Source organism: Gadus chalcogrammus, chromosome 20 (assembly GCF_026213295.1).
Source record: "Gadus chalcogrammus isolate NIFS_2021 chromosome 20, NIFS_Gcha_1.0, whole genome shotgun sequence".
Classification (NCBI taxonomy): domain Eukaryota; kingdom Metazoa; phylum Chordata; class Actinopteri; order Gadiformes; family Gadidae; genus Gadus; species Gadus chalcogrammus.
The window spans coordinates 22,967,266-22,992,546 of NC_079431.1; the positions used below are offsets into that span (position 1 = coordinate 22,967,266).

General features: G+C 42.9%; 3 protein-coding genes across 3 annotated transcripts; all 3 read left to right on the plus strand.

Moving 5' to 3' along the window:
• Positions 1-3,589: 3,589 nt before the first annotated feature.
• Positions 3,590-6,770, plus strand: LOC130373164 (uncharacterized). Its single transcript, XM_056579451.1, has 5 exons — positions 3,590-3,664; positions 3,771-4,240; positions 4,356-4,967; positions 5,126-5,505; positions 5,612-6,770. Exons 2-5 carry the CDS (start codon positions 4,193-4,195, stop codon positions 5,682-5,684), a joined length of 1,113 nt encoding a protein of 370 aa, XP_056435426.1. The 5' UTR covers positions 3,590-3,664; positions 3,771-4,192; the 3' UTR covers positions 5,685-6,770.
• A 10,484-nt stretch (positions 6,771-17,254) lies between these two features.
• LOC130373165 (uncharacterized) lies at positions 17,255-18,127 on the plus strand. The gene is made up of 2 exons (XM_056579453.1): positions 17,255-17,793; positions 17,889-18,127. Exons 1-2 carry the CDS (start codon positions 17,358-17,360, stop codon positions 18,053-18,055), a joined length of 603 nt encoding a protein of 200 aa, XP_056435428.1. The 5' UTR covers positions 17,255-17,357; the 3' UTR covers positions 18,056-18,127.
• Positions 18,123-23,062, plus strand: LOC130373077 (uncharacterized). Its single transcript, XM_056579309.1, has 15 exons — positions 18,123-18,423; positions 18,510-18,614; positions 18,757-18,950; positions 19,057-19,198; positions 19,290-20,039; positions 20,151-20,254; positions 20,334-20,453; positions 20,535-20,582; positions 20,694-20,777; positions 20,868-20,933; positions 21,742-21,799; positions 22,064-22,114; positions 22,193-22,237; positions 22,492-22,723; positions 22,933-23,062. Exons 1-11 carry the CDS (start codon positions 18,123-18,125, stop codon positions 21,793-21,795), a joined length of 1,968 nt encoding a protein of 655 aa, XP_056435284.1. The 3' UTR covers positions 21,796-21,799; positions 22,064-22,114; positions 22,193-22,237; positions 22,492-22,723; positions 22,933-23,062.
• The last annotated feature ends 2,219 nt before the right edge of the window (positions 23,063-25,281 follow it).

A 25,281-nucleotide genomic window follows, 5' to 3' on the forward strand; every position in this document is an offset into this window, starting at 1 on the left:
CCGAGCACATTTAGGTTAGCAGTATGGCAGCATTTCGGCTACCCGATTGAAGAAAAGGATGGCAATCGTGTTGTCGACAAGACCCGTACCATTTGCCGTAAGTGTTTTAAGACGCTTCCTCAAGTGATGGGGAACACTACCAACATGCAAATGCACATGCAAAGGCACCATCCTGAAATTAGCTTAAGTGGAGCCAAGAAACTCCCGCAGCAACAGCAGTCTACTCTGACGAATATATTCGAAAAAAAGTTGCCAATTAATTCGGACCGCGCACAAAAGATAACAAGGGCAATTGGACTATTTATGGCTCTGGATATGCGTCCCTTTTCTGTGGTCGAGAACGAGGGCTTCAGAAATGTACTACATCTGCTCGAGCCCCGCTATGAAATGCCAAGTCGGGCCCATTTCTCTGAAAATGTGCTTCCAAAACTCCTAAAAGAAGAAAAATCTAGGTTAGAAGAAGAATTGAGAAGCACTGACTGCATCGCAATCACCACCGATGGGTGGACGTCCCGTGCCACGGAGAGTTATTTAACCATAACTGCACATTATATCACGGACCAATGGAAAATCGCAAACCCTGTCCTTCAAACACGGGCAATGTTTGAGAGTCACACAAGTGAGCACTTGACCGAAATCTTGAGACAGGCTATGGCAGAATGGAAAATCAACAGATCAGACGTCCCCATTCCCGTGACAACTGACAACACAAGAAATGTTGCCAATGCTGTCGTAGCAGCCGGATTTTCCCCACATATTCGGTGCTTTGCCCACACAGTCAATCTAGGTGCGCAGAGAGGAATGGCCGTTAACCAGATGTCCCGACTCCTCGGTAGAGTCAGAAAAGTTCTCACTTTTTTTCAGAAAAGCACAATAGCTGCAGCTGTGTTAAAGGAAAAGCAGAAGATGCTGAAGTTGCCCTCACACAAGCTGGTCCAGGATGTATCTACTAGGTGGAACTCAAGCCACGATATGCTCGAGCGCTACCTTGAGCAGCAGGCTGCCGTTTTCTCAGCCTTCACGGACAGGAGTGTGAAGAAAAACATAAAGGACATCGTCACTCTCTCTGATGCTGACATTAAACTGGCAGAGGACGTCATCCAGGTGCTCAAACCCCTCAAAACGATCACTACCCTCATGAGCACGGATCAGATGCGACAATATCAATGATTCTCCCATTGAAACACAGAATCCTGGCCTCAATGAAGCACATCGGCTCTGACTCAGCAATAGTTAAAGAAATCAAAACTGCCATTGCAACTGATTTTGAGGACCGCTACCCATAAACAGATAGGGCACTAAGTGAGTTACTCCATGCGAGCACTGCACTTGACCCTCGGTTCAAATCCCTACCTTTCCTGGATGAGGCCACCAAAGCCACAATTTTCAACAGCCTGACTGAGAGAATTCCGGAAGACAGTTCACAGACTGTTCAGGTATTTAACTTTTAATATTTGATATAATTAATTTCAATAAAGTGCTGTTTAAATCAGTTAGGCTTATAATTGAAATGCACAAACTGGCTATACTGTAATGTTATCTTGCATTACTGGATTTCATATGCTACTTTGATGTTAATTAGACTTAACAACATTATATTTCAACTGTGTTTTTGTCTTAGGCCCAGCCTTTCAAGATGAGGATGACAGATGAGGAATCAGAGGCGGCCTCCAGCAGCAGTACCAGTGCCAGAGACGGTCCACCTCCAGCGAAAAGAGCACCAATGGCTGAACTGTTTGGAGACTTATTTCCAACGGAACATGGAACATCATCCCAGCCATTTTCTCAGGTGGTGGAAGAGGAGGTACAACATTACAGATCAGTGCAGAGCCTCTCAGTGGAGTCAAATCCACTCATGTGGTGGAAGGACAACGAAGAACAGTTTCCTCACTTAGCAAAGTTGGCTAAACGTTTTCTAGGAATCGCAGCCACATCTGTCCCCAGTGAGAGAGTGTTCTCCACTGCTGGGGACATTGTCACAGCACAGAGAGCAAGCCTCTCACCAGACAATGTGGACATGATGCTGTTCTTAAAAAATAATTTAAAAATCTCTTAAATCCACCAATCAGGTTTGGTGAAGGAAGCTGTTATTGTTTATTTGTTTACAGCACAAGTTCAAACCTGCTACCTCAGAAGGAAAAGGAGCTATTTAATTGACTTTGTATTAGAATAACTTAATTGACATGGTGTTTTGAATCCTTTGTTCTATGGAGTTAAATTCCATTTTATTTTTCTACAGTATTATTTTGTTACAGAAAATAGAGAAATCTTTGGTTATATATTATTTTGCTATACAAATATTATTCTTTCTCTTCAAATCTGTTAATAGTGTTCCAATTGTTTGTTATTAAATGTTCCATTAAGTTAATTGTTAAATCGTGATACAAACCGAATCGTGATTTTTTGTATCGTTACAGCCCTACCGTCCACATCTATAGCCGAGTCGGCCCCAAATTTCCTGAGGGAGCAGTTTTTACTCCACCCACAGAAAACAACAAAGTCTACTCAAACTGCATCCAAGAGTATCGTGTCTGGTTACTTGTCCGAGTGGTGGGAAGCAGTGGATCAAAGCAACTAGTCGCAGGGTTGGCTGGCTTTGTATCAGCCACTGGTGACAAGCCCACTCGAAGATCTATCATCGACTACTTCACCCGAATCAACCAGCCTTTTACAGAGTACTCAGTCATAAAGGAGCTGCTAAAACAGTCTGAGGAAGCCACCATGGAGGTGGGTCAGAAGTACATCCTCAACACCTTTGACCTCGGTGGTTGCATGAAGGCCCTGCCTCTCATTAGGAAATTCCCAGACGAGTACAAAAAGCATGTGGTCACCCCAGGACCCTTCCATACCGGGATGAACTATATGGGAATGCTGACAGGGCACAAATGCAAGGGCTCAGGCTATGCTGAAATCCTCATTGAGGCAGAACTTGTCACTAGTGGCTGTCCCGAAGGTGTCCTGAAGGGGAAGGCATATGCAAAAGCACTGTTTTGTCTCAAAATAGTCAGTGAAGCCATGGAACGACTGTTACTACAGAGATTCATGGAGGAGGAGAACGTGGAGATCACCAATCCCAAAGCCCTCTTTGATCTAGTCCAGACCTGTAGTCGTGAGAACCTTGACCTTGCACTGAAGGATCCCTCCACTCTCGACATCCTCAAGATGTATGAGGCATATGAAAACAAGGTGCGTGCCGGCCACCTTGGCAAGACAGCCACATTCTGGCTCAGTGTGATTGATCATACCCGTCTGATCCTGATGTTGCAGTACTCTGTAAAGACAAACAACTTGGCTCTATTCCACAAATGCAACGGGGACATGGCAGATCTATTCTTTGCATATGACAGGCCAAACTACTCAAGGTAATTCACATTTCAGACAAAGTGACATGAGACGTACAGTACAGAATGATGAGTAATGTAGTAGACAATGTCACTATGTATGTGTAGTGATGATGAATTAATAATCAGTAATATTCTACACCTCTACAGGTACTTGGTGTGGCTGGAGGTATTCCTGACAAATATTGATAGGTCTCATCCCGGTGCCAAGGAGCTGTTGCAGAAAGGGGGCATTGCAGTGGCACGGTCTCTGATCCCTGGTTCACTCTGTGCCGTGGACAAGACAATGGAGGAGACATTCATGAGATTTGCAAAGTCAGATGGTAGGCTACTTGAATGTTTAACTATTACTAAAATTGATTCTATGATTAAAACAAAATGTTACTATTGCGGAAAAACTATGCGTTACTAAAAAGACTATATTTTCAGGTGGGTTCATAGGTCTCTTCTCAATGTATGGTGCCTACCAGCGATGGTGTCGTACTACGTCAATCCGGGCTCAATACTTTGAGAAGATGCTGGAGATCTGTGACCTCATCGATGACCCTGACAGCTCGAAGGATGGAAAACATTGAGAACTGGAGAGAGCTGAAGTCAAGAAATCAGAGGAGGCAGTTCAGCGTACTATCTCTGCTATTCAAAACTTTACCAATCCTTTCTCCTTGGTTGACAAAGAACACCTCTACAGCCTCGCATCTGGTGCCCCTGCTTCCCCGGACGTGGAGTTTGATGTCCTACGTGCAGAGGCAGCTGGTAAGAAGTCCAAGGAAGCTTTCATCCAAGATCGCTTTGTGAGTGGCTCTTCTGAGGAGCTGTTCTTTGAGCCAATCAAGAAGCTGAAGCTGAAGACTATGGATGCCTCAAACAAAACAGTCAAGCTCACTGCCTCCCAAGGAAAGGTATGAGACCCCATACTCTTCAGATAGAAAATGTAAATGTTGCCATATTTGACATACATGGCATACTGAGGAAAACATTATTGTTCACCTGTTTTACTACTGCACGGTACTGCAGGTATTGCAGTACCGTGAACAAAGTGACCTCGCCTTCATGCTTCTCATCAAGTCACAGAACCTTGATGAACCCCTCAACCTTGACGAGCTGATGCGGTACTCACTCTTCCCAGTTCCTCCCAGCCTAGGCACAGCTGATGGGTTCTTCAATAAGACCAACAAGGCTGCAATGCTTCACTACTTGATGGAAGATGCTCCTGAAGAGGTCACTTATCCAAAGGAAGCTTTCTACATCCAGGATGGCAATGCACTCTTCCATGCCTTGATGAACCTCCCACCAACGTTAGAAGGAATTTGTCTCCAGTCCCTTGACCATATGGTGGCTAAGAAGCATTTTGTCTTCTCAACGGACTCCTATCATGATGATTCTGTCAAGGCTCAGGAGAGATTGCGTCGTGGCGTGTCCCAGCGGTACATCATAGGTGGTCCTGCAACAAGGAAGCCGACTGACTTCAAACTCTTCCTGGCAAATGATGAGAACAAGACACAACTCTGTAAACTTCTACTTGAGGCGTGGGGCAGCAAAACCTCAGCATCACGGCTGGAGAATTGTGGAACAGCAGTGGTAGTTGTTGAAGGCAAAGCATATCAGCTTAAGTCATCTGGTGGCAATGTGAGTATATTGACATGTATAATTCACCTGTTAGCCTTTCTCACTATTATTTTTTTATTATAAACTTTTGGAGAATATTAAGTCTAGCCCAGTCAAACATGAGAAACTGAAAAAATGGTGCTATATACTATCACACCTTACTCAAAAACTTGTTTCAGGTGACCACATGTGAGATACCTCAGCTGGAGTCAACCCAGGAAGAGACTGACACCCGGGTTGTTCTGTACCTGCAGTATGCCGCTCAACTTGGGTACAAGGCGGTTGTGGTGAGGACCCCAGACACAGACATTTTCTTCATCCTCCTGCACCACGCACAATCCATCCCGCTGACCATCTACGTCGACATTGGGACCGGAAAGCACAGGCGGATCCTAAATGTCAGCGAACTGGCAAAATCTAAGGGGGCAGACTACTGCACAACAGTACTCGGCCTATACGTCTTCACGGGGGAAGACGTTACAAGTACCTTTAGAGGCAAAGGGAAGGTTGGGCCTCTGAAAAAGCTGCAGAGTAATCCAAAGTATCATGCAGCCTTCAGGTGAGTATTTTTATTCAGATATTCTGTAGCATGTAATGGCAATTAATGCTGAACATAGGTATTGATACATTATGAATTTGTAATACTATATTATTTATGTCCTCAGAAAACTTGGTGATCAGTGGTCTGTGGAACCGGATGTGGTGGAGGACATCGAGGCATTTACATGTGTAATGTAAGGCCAGGCCCGTGAAAAATCTGTGAACAACGTGCGCAGCATCATGCTGAAGAAAATGATCGGAGAGGATGAGACGCTTACCACCAGATCCAAGGTGGATCTGTCCCGGCTCCCACCCTGCAGAGACAACCTGGTCCCACATATCAACCGTGTCAACCACCGTCTGGCCATCTACAAGAGAGCAGCCAAACCGATATTCTGGTGTCCCAAGCCCCATGATCCTGGCCAAGGCTGGGAAAAGACTGAAGAGGGTACCCTGGAACCAGTGTGGTCTTGTGGCCCTATCCTTCCCACTTCACTCATTGACTTGCTGGAGAAAACAGTCGAGGAGATGGATGGAGATGGTGAAGAAGACGAGGAGCAAGAGATTGATTATGAAGACCTGCTGAATGATGAATAGACATTTTAATTTTTTACATTTTTACTTTTTCAATTTCAGTTTATTCTAATGATACACATATGAGTGTGTTTGTCCGTTTTGTTTCAATAAATAAAATACTAATATAACAGTTTGAAAAAGATCTCCTTAAGGTGTATGGGAGATGTTTCTTTGGACCAATTCTGCCCAATTCCGCCTATTGATTAGCCTACATTTTTAGCATTTAATTGTGTGTTAATGTTCCATACATATTCCAGTCATGCCACTACCCATCCCTCTCAATGTCTTATGCCAAAATGAAACAGAAAATATGGTAATTTTTCATTACATAATGTACAGTTAAGAGATTATGTACATTTTTTATTTTTTTGGGAAATCCAAAACCATATTTCAAGTGGGGATCATCAACATTTGTTTATGAGACATCTTAAAGACTAAAAATACAAAAGTTAGAAAACATATATCAATAGGGGTCCATAGGGGAGGAGTTCCAGTGATCCAATGTCACAGATTTTGTACATTTTTTTGTGTTTATTTGAGTTTTTATGCACCAAACATTATCTAATCATGACAATCCTCATCTCTATCAATTCTTCATACAAAGACGAAGAGAAAATGGGGTGGATTGTGTCTGTAGAATGTATTGTTCAAGATCTATGTAGTTTTAAAATCTTCATTTTTCACAGCTAGCATCTCAAGTGCAGCACCTCCGCGAACGGTTTAGGTAGAAGTTAAATGGAGAGTGATGGAGGAGTGCGGTTTGGAAGTACTTTGGATTGAGGCAAATTATCAAGGAAAGTCAAGAACACGGTTTTGTGTTTCATAACTGTGCACATGCACACAGCAATAGCGATCTTTTTCACGAAATTGGACCCTCACAAACTACTGTATATATTACATGAAAGCTGAGCCTCCACTTATTCCAACAGTCCAAACCATATCATTCTGTGACTAAAACTCGCAAATAACAACTTAAGAAGAAACGTCCCCTTTTCTTTTAACAACCAAAAATGAAGTACCTGTGTGATTTTTGTCCACAAAGTTGATTCTGATCGAATAAAACCACCATAAACAGATTATCCAGTATCTGGGCCCAATTTTGCAACTTAACATGGTGTTTTCAATCAATGAATAAGAGAAGGTTTCTTAGGAAATAGGTAAATTGCCTTCAATCAGAAAACATATTCTTCAGCGCAATCTAGTGGCCATATATTTATTTGCGAGTGTTTGGCTTGGTGCATTCGATTGCCCTGAACTTTAAATAGAGGTGTCAAGTGTCAAAATTGTAAGATATCTACCTTATTTGTGTCTCATAGTAAGACAGCGCTCCCAACTGATAACGACCAACTGATACTGATAATTATTTTAGGTGGAAATGTTATCTTCCACTTATGCTGTGTTCCATGGCTTTATTCACTTTAACCAAGTATTATCCCCATTGAATATTTCACTTGCACAACAATCTTTCTTTTTTTCCCAAAGATGACATTATCGCCCTTGCAGTTGTGGAGATATAATCTCTTTACTTTGGGTATGTTCTTTCCTGAAAAAAACGTTTCCCCTGATATCGAAAATGGTATAGAATATCGACCTTTTTCCAGGAATAGTGTTGAAGTTAGAAAATCCAGTATCGTGACTGACAACCCTACTAGAAACGCGATTGTGATTATTCAGTTAGAGCTACAAGAAACTTGAAAGTTAAAAAAGACGTATCTTTGCTACTACCTCTGACATTTAGTTATGTACATTTGCATCAAATCATGCAGGTCTACAAATAACTTGGCGATAGCTTTAATAGGTTGCAACTGTGGACTGAAATCACTTCATGGCACGATGTGACCGCTCGATAAATAAGTAAACAAAGAGAAGTTTGTTATTGTTTAAACATGTGTGGAAGCTAACATTCAGCTTCAGTCTGAGCTAGGATGATTTTTCTGAGCCCCCCAAAACCAGGCCGGGTGCCTGGCAAAAAGAGGCCCGTTCACGATTCTGATTATAATTTGGGCAAGTGAACATTACATTCGGGCAAGTTGAACCTGACCTGTACTTGCCCGATGGGCAAGTGCTTTTGAAACCTTAGTGTCAACCCCTGTTACAGATTAATTTATAGTACTGTACCAAATTATTTCTTAATAGGTCTATGTGAATGATTAATAGCACACAAGTAGTGGCATGTTGAGAGATGGTGTAATTGGAGTTGGGGATGTCCATGTCTTATCAGAATTTATATATATGAATGTGACTGCAACAATAGTACAAAAACAAACAACATTTATAATAAAGATTTGTGTAAAGACTTACAGAGACGTGTTTCCAGTTCAAGTCTACAAAGTTTATTTTTAAATGGTTGAAAAAGTCATGTTATTATTCTATGAGATGAAAATAGGAGCACTGAAGCGCCACTGCAGAATGTGACCGTCTCCAACTCCACCAATGCTGGTCCTAAAACAAAATACTATTAATAAACAATTGTAAAAATGTATGAATTGAGCAGGTAACACCCTACTTATCTACATGCAAGTACACGGCAAACCACCAAACCGCGCCTCCCAAAGATACGTCCCAGACAGGAACACTACTCTAAAAAGAGAGCACAGAGAACACATTAGGGCATTGGATATCCACACACATCAGGTTGTCTTACAGGAAGTTGGGGCAGTTATTGAACTGCACCCAAAGAGGAAACTAAACAAACCTGTCAGCGGAGTGCCGGGGATTAGTTACGACGCCATCCGGTAGAGCAACCGTTGCGTAGTGGCACAAGTCACAATACAGGTAAAAGGGAGGTGACTGAGGCTGAAACAGATATATGGGAGAAATACAGGTCACCCTGATATAGAGATATATATATATATATATATATATATATATATATATATATATATATATATATACATACATACATACATACATACATACATATATATATATATATACACACACATACATACACGATAAAATCTTAATCTTAGTAGTTACTGTTGACATTATTTTGGTAACAATGTATACTTTTGATGTACACTTCTAATTTAACATTTTTATGCAATGTCTTTTGTGAATAGATTTGCCAGCTACAACCATCCGATAGCTTTTTGGTCTATGATTGAGCCTTGTCTCTAGAAGATGGTCCGTGTTTCCAGAGCCAAATCAGCTGCCCAGAAAAAAGAAGTGGTCGCACCTGCACGTGCATCAACAGTACTTTATAAGTAGTTACAGATGTAATTATACGTGATGCTAGGGCTGGGCGATATGGACCAAAAGTCATATCTCGATATCTTCAAGCAGAATATTGATATAAGACAAATATCGATATTTGTCGAAGGGGGGGGGGGGGGGGGGTGTGGCGTGCTCCGTGCGCAGATTTGATATTACTATTTCTACCGTTCGGAATTGAATACAGTTTGATGGTTGAATAAACCGTGGACTAGACACTGCCTCCGCCTCGTATTAGAGAACATTATAATATATAACATCACGGCCAAAAGCTTTGTGCGCCTCCGAAATATTATGAACCGTAACGACTGCGTGGGGGAGGCGGTCATGACATGCTATTTTATGTATTCTTTAATATAGGTATTAGTGGGCAACTAACACAGTATTCAAAGACGTTCCCGAAATTCTGCCATGCAGCCACGGTACCATGCGCTCTGTTTACAGTGGATGTATCGCAATGGCGAGGCGCACATAGCCTTTAGCCGTGTTCTGTAAATATTCTAGAACACACGGGAGGCATGTCGCACTTCATGTACTTCAGCGAGTCAAAGCCAAAGTTCCTTTCCCCCAATTCCTTCTCAACCATGGCTCAGATAACCCCCAATACAGTCTCGTTGTGGAAATACAAGAGACGTCAAAGAACCGACAAGAAACACTTGCGTTACAGTGTGTGTGTTCACACACACACACATGTGGCGCTCGCACGGTCGTGTCTCATTGGCGGGCCAACGTCTCTGGGCGGGCCAGGCAGAGTAAGGGGAGGAGCTTAGATGCTTTGTGACAGACCAAGACATTCCAAATCAGCGCGCTTGAGCCTCCGTTTTTTCAAAGGCGAGCAGAACAGCTAGTGCTCGTTTTACACCAAACGCAAGTTTTAGCCACTGGGGGACCATAGGCAGGCTAGGGGAACTCATATTTATGTTAGAAAACCTCATAAAGTAAGATTTTCATGTCATGGGACCTTTAATGTTTTATGTTTGGGTCTCACGGAGTGAGAAACCTTGAAGTTACTGTGGAGTTACCGTTATTACTATACCTACCTACCGTTTCGATTTACAATTAATATTCCTACCGTTCAGAATTGAATACAGTTTGATGGTTGAATAAACCATGGACTAGACACTGCCTCCGCCTCGTATTTGAGGACATTATAATATATAATATCACGGCCAAAAGCTGTGTGCACCTCCGGAATATTATGGACAGAATTGCAACCCTTTGGTTGCGACAGTTTTTAAGCACACTCCACAAATTACGTGATTTTGTAATTCGTCAGACAACTTATATCCAAACCATTTCCATACTATGGAGCCGTTGGTCTTTCGCTTGCAAACAAGCTCCTCTGAGTTGCATGCGCAGGCGGACTCCATAGCTGTGTTCGAAATCGTTCCCTATCACGGATATAGTGCACTATATAGGGTGCTCGCATTTTGTAGTGGTGTTCGAATTCTCAGTGGTTAATTTCATGCACAATATAGTGCACTTAAAATACCCAATGAATAGTGAACGATTTCGAACACGGCTCATGTTTCAAAAAGTGACGTGATTCAGTGGAGGGGGGGGGGGCAGGCAGAGACTGTGTGTGTGAGCCGGAGGCAGAGCGAGAGAGACATAAGCAGAGTTACGAAATAGCAGGCGGCAGGCGCGGTTCGAAACTGGTGTTATTTGGAACAAATGCTGTAATTGACGCAAATTAAATTATATGGATGTTGACGATATGGTCTCGTTTCATATCGCGTTTGAAAAAATATCGATATATTTTAAATATCGATATATCGCCCAGCCCTACGTGATGCCATTGCATTTGTTGTTTTTGAGCTATACTTTTTTTCTTTTCCTCTCAGAGACAGCTGCTCCAGCCCATAGATTAACTCTTTCTTTTTTCATCCCTTGGCTGATGAATCACAAAGCTTGATCTAAGAGAAGAAGGTAAATCATTAGAAATATAACCTCAGCATCATGGGTGTAAAAAACTACTTGTTTCTTATGAAGGTAAGTACTTCAACTGTGCTAGAAAAAGCCTACCACCCTGAATGCTTACTGTTATATTCTCTCCCTCTTAAAATAAAGTTTTTATTTTAAGTGGACTCCAAGAATCACAATTATTCCAATGTACCTGTACTTCTGCTGTGCAAACGACAATAAATATCTTGTACTCATTACCTTGACTATATTAAATTGTGTGTGAAAAACAGGGAGACATGAAAAACATTCAAGTTGGTGGCCCTTGAGGACTACACTTAGCTACTGCTTAACCAAACAAACACCACTGAACAGGGATGAACACAGCTTCCTGCCTAGGGTTGAGCACCGAAACCCGGTTCCAGTAGGGAACCGGTTCCGACGTAAATGGTTGTAACGAGATCGAATAAGAACGCACATTTCGGTTCCTCAACGGTGTCTGGCGTTTTTTAACGCCCCCTGCCCCGCCCCCATGGTGTTGCGGCGTCAACTTGCGTTAGTGCTGGGCGCTATACCGGTTCAGACTGAATGACGGTGTGTATTTTCGTTAGGAAATGCTTTTGTTATATACCGCCATACCGGTGTATTTGATTACACAACGTTCGGAACGCAGCGCTCCGCGACACTGTTTCAGACGGGACCCTTTTCAATGTTGCGCTAAACACGCATGGTATGACTACGACTTTCTTTATAGGTCCATGACTGCGAGGCGTGGTATTTCAGGCCAACTGGTAATAGAGTGTGTCTGTGTCACGGCTTTCAAACATATAAACCATAAAGCCTATGGGCTCCTCGAGACTCGGGACGGACTTGTCAACGCGCTGCGGCATCGCTTACTTGATGTTGTTTTGATTGAAGTTCGGCAGGTTGTAGTGGGTGAACGTGAATGAACGCGTGCGTGTGTGTGTGTGCGTGCGTGTGTGTGCGTGCGTGCGTGCGTGTGTGTGTTGCGAGCGAATGTAATTTTAAAGTAACAAACAAACAAACAAACAAACTCAAAGCCGATGCATGCATCCAAAACTTTCTGTTCAAAACCAAGTAAACAAATCAAAAACAGTCGTTATTCGCTTCAAATACTTTTTATTTTCAAAACTTGGGAATTAATACAACGCGGTACCGAGCGGTTGAAAACAATGTTGCCGTCTCCTGTGGCTGCCTTGCGCAGTTATGTTACTTAATATGACTTTGGCAATAATGTTGCGCCATGATGCGTGCCTTCCTGCTTTCAGCAAGTAATTAATATTATTATTATTATTATTAATACTCAGAACAAGTCATGCATGTATGCAAGCGTGTGCAGTTTCGTTTTTTTTAAGTACCGGTTCGAGAACCGTTTTAGCACCGGAACAGTTAAAAGTAAAGTACAGAGTAGGCACCGGTATCGGATCAAACGATACCCAACCCTAGACTCAAACTGAGGTGCCTCGCTCTTCCCCATCGACCTGTAGCACAAGGCTCTCACGCTGACCTGCACTGTCAGCTTGTCTTTATTGGACACTGAATGAAATAACACATACAAATTCATTAAGCTTCAATTGTACTGGGTTACTCGCATCATCACATCTATAACATGTTACTACATGGAAAGAAACGTTAGGTAGCTAAGTAATGTTACTTTTATATACACAAAACCGTGGCTATACTTAAATTATTATTACTCAACACAACAGGCAAACATCAAGGCTGATATAAAACACTCGTTAAGAAATCTTGTTGGCGTTTGCTGTTTCTGCATCGTAATACACGTTCGACAGTGACAGTTAAAGGTTGCATAGGTGATTTGCTTTTTTGGCCATTTTTGCAAAATTACTTGAAATCCTTATCATAACCCGCTTACAGCCACTGAGTTAGAAGTACTGACATGAAAATTAAACTTGTCAATCATCTGTGGAACGTGCAGGGCTCGAAAAACTCCAGCCAATCATATCCATTGCCACCGAGTTTCATTGGACAGTAAGTACGTCAATCAAACGGTCGTACTGCACTCCCCCTCCCCCCCTCCCCCCCTCCCCCGCGCCCCGCGCGCGACCCCTTCGTGCAGTACTCGTGACCCAGAGCTCGTGACCCAGAGCAAGCTCCTGTTTGTTGTTATCCTGCGGTATCTACTGGAACTAGTTAATCCACATTTGGACCTAGCAGTAGAAGACAATTTCCATGGCAGACAAGACGCCACAATCCCCACCACCACCACCACCACCAGCAAAGAGAAGGAAAACTCTTTTTCAGAGAGTAATTGATAATAAAAACGCTGAAAGAGAAAAACTGAAATCAAGAATAATCCTAGGCGCTGCTTTTGAACGTTGGCGGCAACTGAAGGACGAGAAGGGTCAAACCGATGCTTGTGTGGCGGTTGACCTAGTTTCAAAGTTTATACCGTTTATATTCGGCAATACCGGTGTTGAGACGAGTGTAGGCTATTACTCGGTGTGAAAATGTCCACACCGCGGCAACCCTAGTGAAAACCAGGACTTCCAATACAATTATATGAAACAAACATACATTTTCTAAAAATAGTATTGATTTATGTGACCGTTTAATGTTTATAACATCTGGTGCAACCATAGCCGCGAGAACGTATTCTCAGCAGGGGGTGCTGGAAAAAAAAAACCCGGCCTGCACTAGACTCGCAACTCGTCACATTGATAAAAAAGATATATAGCAGCGCAGCTCAATTACACCAGTGCATGCGCGCACAGTTGAAAATCGATCGTTGCGTTCACTTCCTTCACACCATGGTTCACATCCAGCTGCTCACAGAACAAGTTTAGCGCACCACCGCTACCCTCACACTTTTTCATATAACCTTTTTTAAGCACTAGGACATATGAGCATTAAATAAATGCTGCGTCTCAACATGCCTTGGACAGCAGCGAGGATGACTCGCTTTGCCACGGGCCGAAACAGTTCGGAGCGACCACAGCCAGAGCGAACACAGCGGGGCAGAGGAGTGTCAGGAAGTCTTTGGTGTACACATCAGTACGGCCTATTTGCACTACTGTTTAGTGGCAATGCAGTGTTTTATTCTATGCCTTTTTATTTTCGTATATTATTTCAATTAATACAATTTATTTATTCATGAAATCAAGATCTGGGCTTCAAATATTTTTTCCAAATATAGGTCGTATTACAATGGGGTTTGTGTTTATATTCGGACCAATACGGTACAGCGGATGCTCACATGACGTTAAGCATTTCCTGGTGCATAATGTGACGCTTCAGAACCTAAAATCCCGTTTCTCCCCGTTGATACGACAACACATAACCGGCGTTTTCAGAAATCTCCACTTTGGTTTTTAGAAATGATCGTTTTCTGTGATAAGACAGGGCCTCGGACAGGGGGTGTTGCAGCACCCCCAAAACCCCTACTTCCCGCGGTACTGGGTGCAATTTACAGCTGAATGTAGTGCCATGTTGTTAAACGAAAACCTACGCTAGCCTGGCTCGCTCTCGCGCATCTCTGTTCGCGCTCGTGCATGATTGCGCGTCCAGGTACTTGGAATGGGTGGAGTCAGAGTCAGCGTTGAAGGGGAGGGGGTAGGACCATTTGAGTTGTGTATTTTCAAAATCTGCGAGAAGGGTCCAGCTGCAGGCGTGGGCGTTCCCGTCATGACACAAAAACGCCCATCGGGCGTTCCCGTCATGACACAAAAACGCCCATCAGGCGTTTCTGTAGCGTTTCATCCATCAATCACGAAGTGGTGAGTTTCGCAAGGCATGCTGGGTATGCTACCCTTCCTTTTTTGGCGGTTTTACCCTTTACATCGTCGTAGTATCTTTCCAGGAAAACTAAAAGCTTATGATGAGCGATTATGTCAGTAAGTATGATATTGTTTATTTGACAACATTGGCTGAAGTATTCTCATTTAAATCACTAATTTAGCTGTGGTATCGTTGTATCCGAATTCGAATCCGATATAAATACTCGTGACAAGCATGGTTCGGTACTAGCAAATGCTATGCTATCTCGTCCATAAACGTAGCATATACTAGCCAGAAATCAGCAACGTTTGATTACCAACGTTTAGGAAAACATGTACTTTTAATTCACCCTTGGGTGAAATCGAAGCGTAGTGTGTACTGAATGCGTGTTGATGATGATGATGCACTTCTTATGGGGGGTAACTACATTGGCACGACACCGGTTCCATCTTCTGCGCCACCTTTTTAAATAAATCGCCGTTTCTCGTTTTCCGACGGCGACAACCATAAAACATATAGAGAAATTATAAAGATAAATATTTATGAAGAAATAAAAATTATTTACAGTCTATGGCGACAACAACACGACTACAGTCCTTCTACTTCCGGCTCATGTGTGTAGGCTACTCCGATATGATGCTGGTATATGCAGGTAGAAAGTCGACTATGAACAAGTTATCTAGGTGTTATTATCCGATTTCGCTTGTCTGTTTATGTACCGGTTTTTATGCGAAGTAGATCGGTTAAAGGTGTTTAAATGCATTTTTCCAGTCCTGTTGCGGTCTTATTATTTACCCGAGTATGACTCTGCATGTATACGCACTGCATGTAAGAGACCTGACATAGGAGCAACGCTGCTTCGTTATGGTGACGCAGTAGGTAGGGGCTAGGAGGGTGAGGAAAATAGAGCTTGGTTAATGTTGGTTAATGTTCTCCATATGTCTCTCTATAGCTACACTTGTCAATTTTGCCCAGCGGCCACAAGCCCCAGGCCACAAAATGTTCAAAGCAAGGATGCGTACTCCTCCACTGCCCCTTTTGCCCGCTTTATAAGGGTGTTCCCTCAAAAGTGGAGACACACTTGCAGTCTCATCTAAAGACGGTGGTACTGCATGGAGGTATGTTTACTGCTCGCTGATTCATTGGTGATGATTAATAACCTTTGTGCTGACTTTAGTTATTAAAGCCTGGTGTGTTTTTTTAACTTCCTTTCAGAGTATGTGATGTATACCTGCAAATGGGGATGCAGAAATGACTCCCATTACCACTGCTGTGAGTGTAGTCTACTCTTTTCAAGAAAAAAAACAACTTCTTAAACACCTCATTACCTGCCACCCTAAGCCATCTGAAGGCCAACCTCACTCCCAGCCAGCAGAAGGCCAACCACACTCCCAGCCATCAGCAGGCCAACCACACTCCCAGCCATCAGAAGGCCAACCACACTCCCAGCCATCAGCAGGCCAACCACACTCCCAGCCATCAGAAGGCCAACCACACTCCCAGCCATCAGAAGGCCAGCCAGCAGAAGGCCAACCACACTCCCAGCCATCAGAAGGCCTGCCAGCAGAAGGCCAACCACACTCCCAGCCATCAGAAGGCCTGCCAGCAGAAGGCCAACCACACTCCCAGCCATCAGAAGGCCAGCCACACTCCCAGCCATCAGAAGGCCAGCCAGCAGAAGGCCAACCACACTCCCAGCCATCAGAAGGCCAACCACACTCCCAGCCAGCAGAAGGCCAACCAAACTCCCAGCCAGCAGAAGGCCCACTGCACTCTGTGGATGCCACGGTAGAAGTCCAGCACCCTGTGGAGGCTGGGGTAGAGCTTCAGCCACCAAAAAAAGCAGTTGGGCCACGTTCAAGGGTAATAAAGGTTAAGTGCACAAAGTGTAAGTTAGTGCTGAATAAAATAAATTTAAAGCAGCATATGGCACGACGACACTCAACCATCAAGGACATTACAGCCAACCGTCATCTGGCTTGCCAGCCAATTGAGATTGAAAGGGGAATATTTGCTGTTGTAAAGTCCTTCAACAGCAATAGTGCACCCATTCATGTACAGAAGAGGAGGTCAGGGGCCAACCATCAAATCCGTTGTGAGCTGGATGCCTGTGTGCGCAACACTGAAGTCATGCACAGGAGTGGCTTAATATCCTTTGATTGTGTCCATCTGCAGTCGCTGCAATATTGCCCACCACCCCTCAGCCCTCTGCTTGAATTAAGGGAGGATGTGCTGAGGGACATTGTCAGTAGCAGGTGGTTCAGCGAGGATAGGAAAAGGGCATGTCTTTCAAAAAAGAGAGCGGCAAACGCTGAAGGGATCCCCCTCAGTGTTGAGGTTGAGGTGGGAAGCTCTTCCTCAAGAAGATACGTTTCCATTTATGATGCAAATGTGTCTTACTATAACAAGTTCGGCAGAGTAATGGTCATGTTTGACGCAGCTAATAACACGTGGCATTGCCATTGTGTCAAGGCCAAACAGTCCTGTGTCCACAAAGCCATTGCAAAATGGCACTTTTTCCAGACAAGGAAGGAGCTCTTCACGGGAGATGAGAGCGAGGTTAGTCAAGAGAGTCAGGACTCTGAAGACCAGGTGGAAACAGTTACCTCAAAACATTTGCAGTATCCCCCTCGAGGTGAGGACTTGGAGAGAATTGTTCGGTACACCCAACACAAGAAAAGGATTCCTGCAGACTTGCCTGCAAAGGTGTATGGGTTGACAAGTGAGACGGAAGTGGTCAAACATCTGATACCCAAAGAGTGTGTTTGTCCAGAATGTCCTGCTGATCTTCCCCTTGGTGAACCCTTTATCATCAGTAGTTCAGCAAAAATCATTACAGTCAAGGGCATCATTGAGGGTAGGTGTCACGTTTAAACTAGAATTGATAGTTATTCTTCCATACCAAGTTGTATTAACCACTACATGCCCCAATGATGTACTTATGCGTTTCAGGTGTGACAACTTATGGGAAAAAATGCAGTAGATGTGGAATGGTGGTGCGGTACCAGGAGTGGGAGGATGGCTTGCATAATTTCAACGACAAAGTCATTCTAACCCTCCATTTTTGCTTGTATCTGCGGAACTGCCTCCAGGTCAAAGTCCAAGAATTCAATACGTGAAATTGTTTAAAAATGTGAACTTACTGCATGTTAAATACGTTAGGCATGTTAAATACGTTAGACAGTCATGACATTAGGCCACAACATATATAATTGGAACTTTCCCAATAGTACACTTGCATGGAATTACATTTTCAAATGTATTATTGATGTTTTATTCCAGACTCACACAGCTCTGGGTCGTGCAATCGAGACGTGGGAGCTGACGTCGGGACAGCAGTACCCAAACAGAAATAGCATTATTCACGGATACCTACATTTTGAAGCACTGACGGACCATGACTACAATTTTTCCTGTGTCCGCTGTGGACATCACCCTCCTGTGGTGGTAATGGATCTGCACAAGAGCTGTGTCTTCAGCTTGGCGGGTACGATACAGGTTGTATTTGCATGGTGAACCCCTCCATCCCTCCAGGTGTATTGTCTAACCAAAGTATATTGATATTTATTTTAGTCAGTGAACTAGAGGATCCACCAGATGGCTTTGGAGGGGAGGTGGACATAGAAGAGTTCTGGGACTCTCTATGTGTAGAGAGGATTGCACGTGGGTTTGTTCCAAGTAAGTTTTAATTATGTTTGTTTATCATGTTGCCCGGAGAAACATAATTCCTTTTTTACCTTTTCGCCCTGTCTTTCTCACTCTACTTGTAAGAATTACATGGTTAGTTTCAAGCAATTAATGCAGACAATTTTTCTTTCAGGTGATCGGCAAAATCCCTTTGCTGTTAAACCTACGTACCACCAATGGGCCCCGTGGATTGGACCTCACACCCGCAAATCCAGCAAGGTGCTCAATACCGAGCATGAAAAGGTCCACAACACCAGGCACCCAAACGAACAGACAGAGATTGACATTACAGAGGACAGGCTACTAGATGAAATATCAAATTTGAAGGTAAACGGCTGTATGTGGTGTTTTTTTGTTGATTATTCTATTCAATCAATATAGCCAGTATAAATGTGTTTACAGTGTACACCTTTATTTTGGCAATCTATTACAGGTCCATGCCATCCGAAAGCTGTGCAGGGAGTGCAGAATCGATTCAAAAGGTTCCAAAATGGATTTGATTCTAAGGCTTCGGGAAGAGATGAAAACCCGAAGCAAATATGATAAAATATTTCAAAAGGTTTGGGGAGCATCTGGTAAGTAAAAAAAATAAATAAAAATCCCATAAATGTGGATCTCTTCTCATTAGATTATTTGTATTTCCTTAAACAATCTTTTCCCCCTCAGGTGGCTGGGCTGTTGTTATGTGTCCCTGTGGACAGGTAGTATCTTTAAAGTGCAACATTCGGGCAGAAAGTCCAAGAGATTATGCCGATTTATTGCTGTCATGGAAGCACATGCCAAATGTTTCTATATATGACTTCGCGAGAGGACTGGCAGTGCATGCCAACCTCAGAGAACCTGAGAAGATCCCTTTCAGCCCTCATGAGGGTAGGCTATTGGACCCCAGCCCTGGAAACATACAGTGGGCAGCCAATGGTGGGACGGTTCATCTACCATGGCTCAACACAAGGAAGACTGTACCGGACCTGGGTGGCCATCCCCTGACTGGGTCAGCAGAGCACTATTGTCTGTATGACACTTTTCATGAGGGGAACACCAAAGATCCGAAGGATGTTCTCCGGAGGATCAAAATGGTTCCTGAACTGGCAGGGAAGATCAACAGCCAGGTTGCAGAGCAACTGTTTTCCACAATGAAGAAAAGCAATTATTATATGAACATGCTCTCACCATCGGCTCATGTCTTCCTGATGCGCAATGTAATACACAATTACAATCAGCGCAAAACCCAAAAAATCATGTTGGAACTGAAGAAACTGGTAACTCCTGAAATGCAGCTGTGTTTCAATGTGCATGGGCAGGCAGAATTCTGTACCTCCCAGCCAACAGAGCTTAGCCCCGACTCAGTTGTTGCCTCCTCTAAGCGAGCAGAAATGGAGTATAGCTCGGACCCAGATCTGTCACCACCCTCAAAACGTAAGGAATTGTATAAGTGATTGTGTATATGCATTTTATTAGTGATTGTGTTTATGTATCTCACAACACATTTCCTACTTTTTTTTTCCTCATCTCTTCATTTTGAATTAGGCTCAAAGTTACAGTTGATCTCCTCAGCTGTTGACCCCCGTACCAACTCCAACATCACAGTGGCGGATTGGAAGCAACTACCAAACGCAAGACTGAGTGAATTAGTAAGTTTGAGATTATTTTCTTCTGAATTGGAAGTTTGAAATATGCATGCGTTCATAATGTTTTGTACATTCCCCATAGCTGGACTATGTATTGGACGTTAAGGGTGACCCTAAGGAGGAAATAATCCAAACTCCCAACTGGATAGTCAGAAGGTCTGACTTTTGGACTCTGGGTCTAGAACGAGACGTTGAAGCAACGGTATCCCAACCAATTGTTTATTTTTTATCTAACTATGTCCTCATGGTATGGGCTTATTTTCTAATCATTGTTTGATTTTAGATTGCAAATTGTTGTTTGAACATTATCGCCAAGACAGCAAATGCAAATGTAAGTTACATTTATTGTGATTTACATGATCTGTGGAATCATGTTTCCTGACTGTATATACTTTTGATGTTGCCTACACAAAGTGTGTTATGCATCTGTTTTCAAATAAAGGGCATTGCAACCCTGGCTGTGGATGCATATGTGGTGGTAACCTGGCTTCCTCCATATGAGGCTTCTCCCACGGCTGAAATGATTGTGAGTAGTAATGTAACAGAACTTGTACCTCAGCTTTAACTCTTTAGCTCATGTTCATGTTCCTCTTTGAACTATTTTTGTGTTCCTCAGTGCGACTTTGCATCCAAAGACGTGGTGCTTCTCCCTGCCTGGCAGCCAGGGCACTGGACATTGTGTGTGAGTAAACCCACGTTTTTTATCTGAAATACTGTGCTGTTATTGAACCCTCATCCATGCTTTGTTGGTACATTTCATGCATTACAACGTCTAACAATCTAACCCAACCTTTTCTTGATCAAATCCAACCTTTCCTTGCCCCCTGCACTATTCACTATAACTGTAATTTTTAACAACCCCTTATCTTGTCATTCCATGAAATAAAATGTAACAGGTTCTCAAACCAAGACTGAGGATTCTGCAGTGTTTTGATTCAAGCCACCCTAGTGGCTTTGGAGATGGCCGCTACCTAGAAATCTTCAGGTTTTTCATAGAAAGTTTATTACCAGTTCCCTATGTTCATATCTAAGTTTGGGTCTTACAGCAGGAACAGTCTATTTTTTGACTCAGTAATTTCCATGTTAACACCCTCAGGGTAGTTTTGATTCAAATTAAGTTCTTTATTGGTTGGCTAAAAATCGGCATCTTTACGTTCAAATACTGCTTTGAGAACCCAAAGACCCAAGTTCATGTTTTGGGTTTTCTGGAAGTATGGTGGTTCTGTTCTGAACTATACTTTTTTTTTTGTTCAGCATTTATTGTTCCTCTTGTTCATATGTTCCATACGTTCTATAAGTCCCTACTAGGAATTGCTGCTACTCCCAGGTCATTTTATAGCACGGGTTGGGGTAGTTCAGCCCTCTTTTTAAACTATGCTCTTAGGGCTCAAGGTGGGTATGTGTAGTCATGGCAGCAATTCCTAAACAGGGTTCTTTGTTACATTTTAAAGATATGAATTGCAACTTACACGTCTTCCAAACCTTTTCAGTACCCTGGCACATGCTATGTCCAATGGACCATGGAAGGGACAGTACTTGGCTGACGAGGTAAAACTTGTGGCTTGGGCACGATTCATGGCATCTAGTAGAGTAAAATTCACTGGTAGACAGGCAGGCCTCTTGATTGTTTATTATGATTTAATGAAGTGTTCCTATGTGCCGCTGATGGGCCCTGGTTGCTGCTAAATGCTTGTTGAAAGTGCACTCTTTGTATGTAGCTACAAAATGAGAGTGGATATCAATTTATAGTTTATAGGCATTATATACTAATAAGAATCATTGACAAATCACATTCCCTTTTTACCACCACAGGACGCACCTCACCAGCACCAGAGCAACAGCTGTGGGGTGTTCATGCTGATGGTGAGGTGCATTATTTTCAGAAATGATGACTGATGACTAGTTTGCAAGACAACTAACTCATTTGTATGTTAATTTCAGTACGCAATGTATTCTACCCTCCAAAAGAAATATGATTTCAGTGAGGTGAGTTCTTTCAAATCTCAATCAGATGTGTAGCATGAAATATAAGGCTTTTAATAATTTAGTCATTCGGAGGCTACAATTAACATGCATCAATAGGTCATACACCTTACTTTGTCTTCAGGTACTGCACTTACGGGAGGAGATGGCTACATCTTCACAAAAATTTACACTGCCATAGTACACTGCCAAACAGTACTGTAACATGGATTTGTATCAGGCTATGAAGTCATTTTAAGCATAACTTTACTTTTCAGGGGGACATGCTCTCTATCAGGAGGTGGTGGTGTGGACAGCTCTTGGAGACCTTTATGCTTGAAAGGTTTATATACTGTGTCCATGTTGCTATTTACTTATTTTTGGTGCTCATGAAGATCGTAGCCAATACACTTGTCTCTCTGTCTCTAGCCCTGCAGAACTAGCTGTCTCGTTCTCATCCTCTCCATCTCCCCATCTCATTCACACCATCCAATCCCCAAGCAGTGAAAGGTATTACATACTATGTCCGTACTTTTCTATTTACGTATATTCTCTCTTGCTCTTTCTCAGACTTTTGATCGATCAGACTTTTTGTTTAATGGTGTGGTTAGTGTTGGTCTGGGCTTGTGTGATTCAATTGAAGGTTGATACATAATCCCGGTTTCTTTCCCTCTCTCTCTCCCTCCTTCACTCTTTTTCTGCTCTCTCGCTCTCTATAGCCCTGCAGGACTAGCTGGCTCACCCTCTCCATCTCCCCATCTCAGCCACACGCTCGGATCTGGCACAACACAGGACAGGCCGTTCTTGCCACCCGAAGTCCTTCAGAAAATTGTAAAAGAGACGCTGAGACTGGACATGGCGATGCTTCCCGTGTTCAACAGGGTCTCAAAAACGTTGCGAGAACTAATCAAGCCTCTCCAACCTTCAATACATATAAATGAAAGTTTGGCAAGGGACCTCAAGCTTAAGAAAGACGATCTCATACACATTACTGTTAGAAAGCTTTGCAACAATGCAGGCCCTGGCAGTGGCCTTGCGCTACGCCTCAAAGGCTTCTCGAAAAATAAGAATTGGTGGCCAAGGGCACGCCTGGTGCTGAGGCACGTTGCACATGGCAGGTATGTCATACAAGATGTCTACCTAGCATAATGTTTTTATTACTCCTTTTTTCGTTTTATTTGGGATTTCTTGTTTTGTAATCCCTTTCATTTGTAAATGTTCATATTCTGTAGTAAATGTATCTGCCCAGAAATGCTGGCATTTTATTACTCCTTTCTTTGTTTTTGTGACAAATTCTATACGATGTATAACATACATTTGTGCCTACGATGTATGTTGTAAGGTTAATTGTTACAGATCAATTACTGTATTTTGTCTTTATTGAAAACATTCAGTGGGAAAAGTAAGTGAACACTTGGATTAAAATAACACTTCCCAAGTGTTATTTTAATCTATTCATTATTTAATTTGGGCATATTCTTAAACAACTGTATATCAAACATCTCACTTATACCTAATACCCTACCTATACTAACCCAGAAGATAATGAACATGAGGGCATACTGCACAACCCAAATATTCTAATTAGATTTAGCAATCATGGAGCCTCCCTGTAATGATCGTGTTGCATCAAGTTTGATGCAAAGTTTGGGCCGAGATCTGACGCATAAATGTAAGCTAACATTCTGTAGGCCTAGCTGGCTAACGTACCCGTATTACGAGATCGAAGAAGAAGGTGGCGCTAGCGTCAGTTCTATGCTGCCCATACTACTAGATCGACGAAGAAGAACGGGGCGTTCCAGCCTGCGTAAACGAGAACGCCCACCACACGAGAACGCCGGGGGGGCGTTTTAGTCTGCGTGAACGGGAACGCCCACGACACGGGAACGCCCCCATTTGTGTCTGCAGTCGGACGATATTGAAATCTGCTGGCGTTTCGCAAATCGCGTACCCAACCTTTAACTGACAGATTAGACTTTGACAGTAGCTAGCGTCTGTTAGACGTCGTCTTACCTTCGTAGCTGTGAATGTAGATCGAAGCATACAGCCTAAACCCCTTCTCCAATTTGCTTGTCGGAGTTTTTGTTTCCCGACATAAACGATGCACATCTGTGATATTTATTGTCGGCAGCTCCGGGTGTAGAACGTTGCCATCTTGGAACCGGAAGCTGATGAGCTGTATTACGGCGAATCAGGAAGTGCTTGTGCAAGTAGCCTATTGCAGGTGCGTACTCCCGTCCTCGGAAGTGTGTACTTGAAGTCCGGACTTGCCAAGTACCAACTTCCAAGTCCGCGAGTCCGTAGTACGCGTACTTGGAATTATGAAACGGCCAATTTAAGAACGCATCAAGAACACCTCTGGGTTTTACGATAGATGCGTACTTTGAATTGGAACAGTACTTGGGCTACGACTGATGACGTTTTACAAGATAACGCAAGTACAGAAAAGAACGCGAATTGAGAAACAGCCACACCAGGTGGCTCCGCGGATCGGAGTGCGCAGGCGCAACGGATTCTGGCGCGTCATTTCGTTTCTTCCAGTGGATCAACATGGATCATTCTGGATCATTCCCGAGAGGTTAGTTAACCACGAGGAGCACAAACGAGATGGACCGACCGGTCGAGAAGGTACGATATATTTACCTCTATATATACATGTATCTATTTATAGAGGGTTAGATAACCCTGATGGTCACTAACGAGATGGACCAACCGGTCCAAAAGTTATAGAGATGTGTGTGTGTGTGTATATATATATATATATATATATATATATATATATATATATATATATATATATATATATATATATATATATATATATATATATATATATATATATATATATATATATATAAAGAAACATACGCTAGTCTTTAATTAGCTAACGGAAGGCTAGCTGATAGCTATGTGTGTGTTGGTTGGGGTTGATGCTGTCTTTATTGGCGCGGCGATATTGGTTTTATATTCGACATTCGTCTATTTTCCGGGGTTGTAACTGTAATAGTGTGACGAAAACCGCACCAATTATCTCCAGGATGGTATTATTTTGCAAAAGAAACTAAGAC

Excerpts from the sequence above, each read along its gene's own strand:
- LOC130373164 (XM_056579451.1), top strand. The coding sequence starts at position 4,193 with ATGGATGCCTCAAACAAAACAGTCAAGCTCACTGCCTCCCAAGGAAAG. Across the intron at positions 4,241-4,355 it reads TCACTGCCTCCCAAGGAAAG|GTATTGCAGTACCGTGAACA; the intron begins GTATGAGACCCC and ends ACGGTACTGCAG. Across the intron at positions 5,506-5,611 it reads AAGTATCATGCAGCCTTCAG|AAAACTTGGTGATCAGTGGT; the intron begins GTGAGTATTTTT and ends TTATGTCCTCAG.
- LOC130373165 (XM_056579453.1), top strand. The coding sequence starts at position 17,358 with ATGGTCATGTTTGACGCAGCTAATAACACGTGGCATTGCCATTGTGTC. Across the intron at positions 17,794-17,888 it reads AGTCAAGGGCATCATTGAGG|GTGTGACAACTTATGGGAAA; the intron begins GTAGGTGTCACG and ends TATGCGTTTCAG.
- LOC130373077 (XM_056579309.1), top strand. The coding sequence starts at position 18,123 with ATGACATTAGGCCACAACATATATAATTGGAACTTTCCCAATAGTACA. Across the intron at positions 20,454-20,534 it reads AACGAGACGTTGAAGCAACG|ATTGCAAATTGTTGTTTGAA; the intron begins GTATCCCAACCA and ends GTTTGATTTTAG. Across the intron at positions 20,778-20,867 it reads CTCCCACGGCTGAAATGATT|TGCGACTTTGCATCCAAAGA; the intron begins GTGAGTAGTAAT and ends TGTGTTCCTCAG.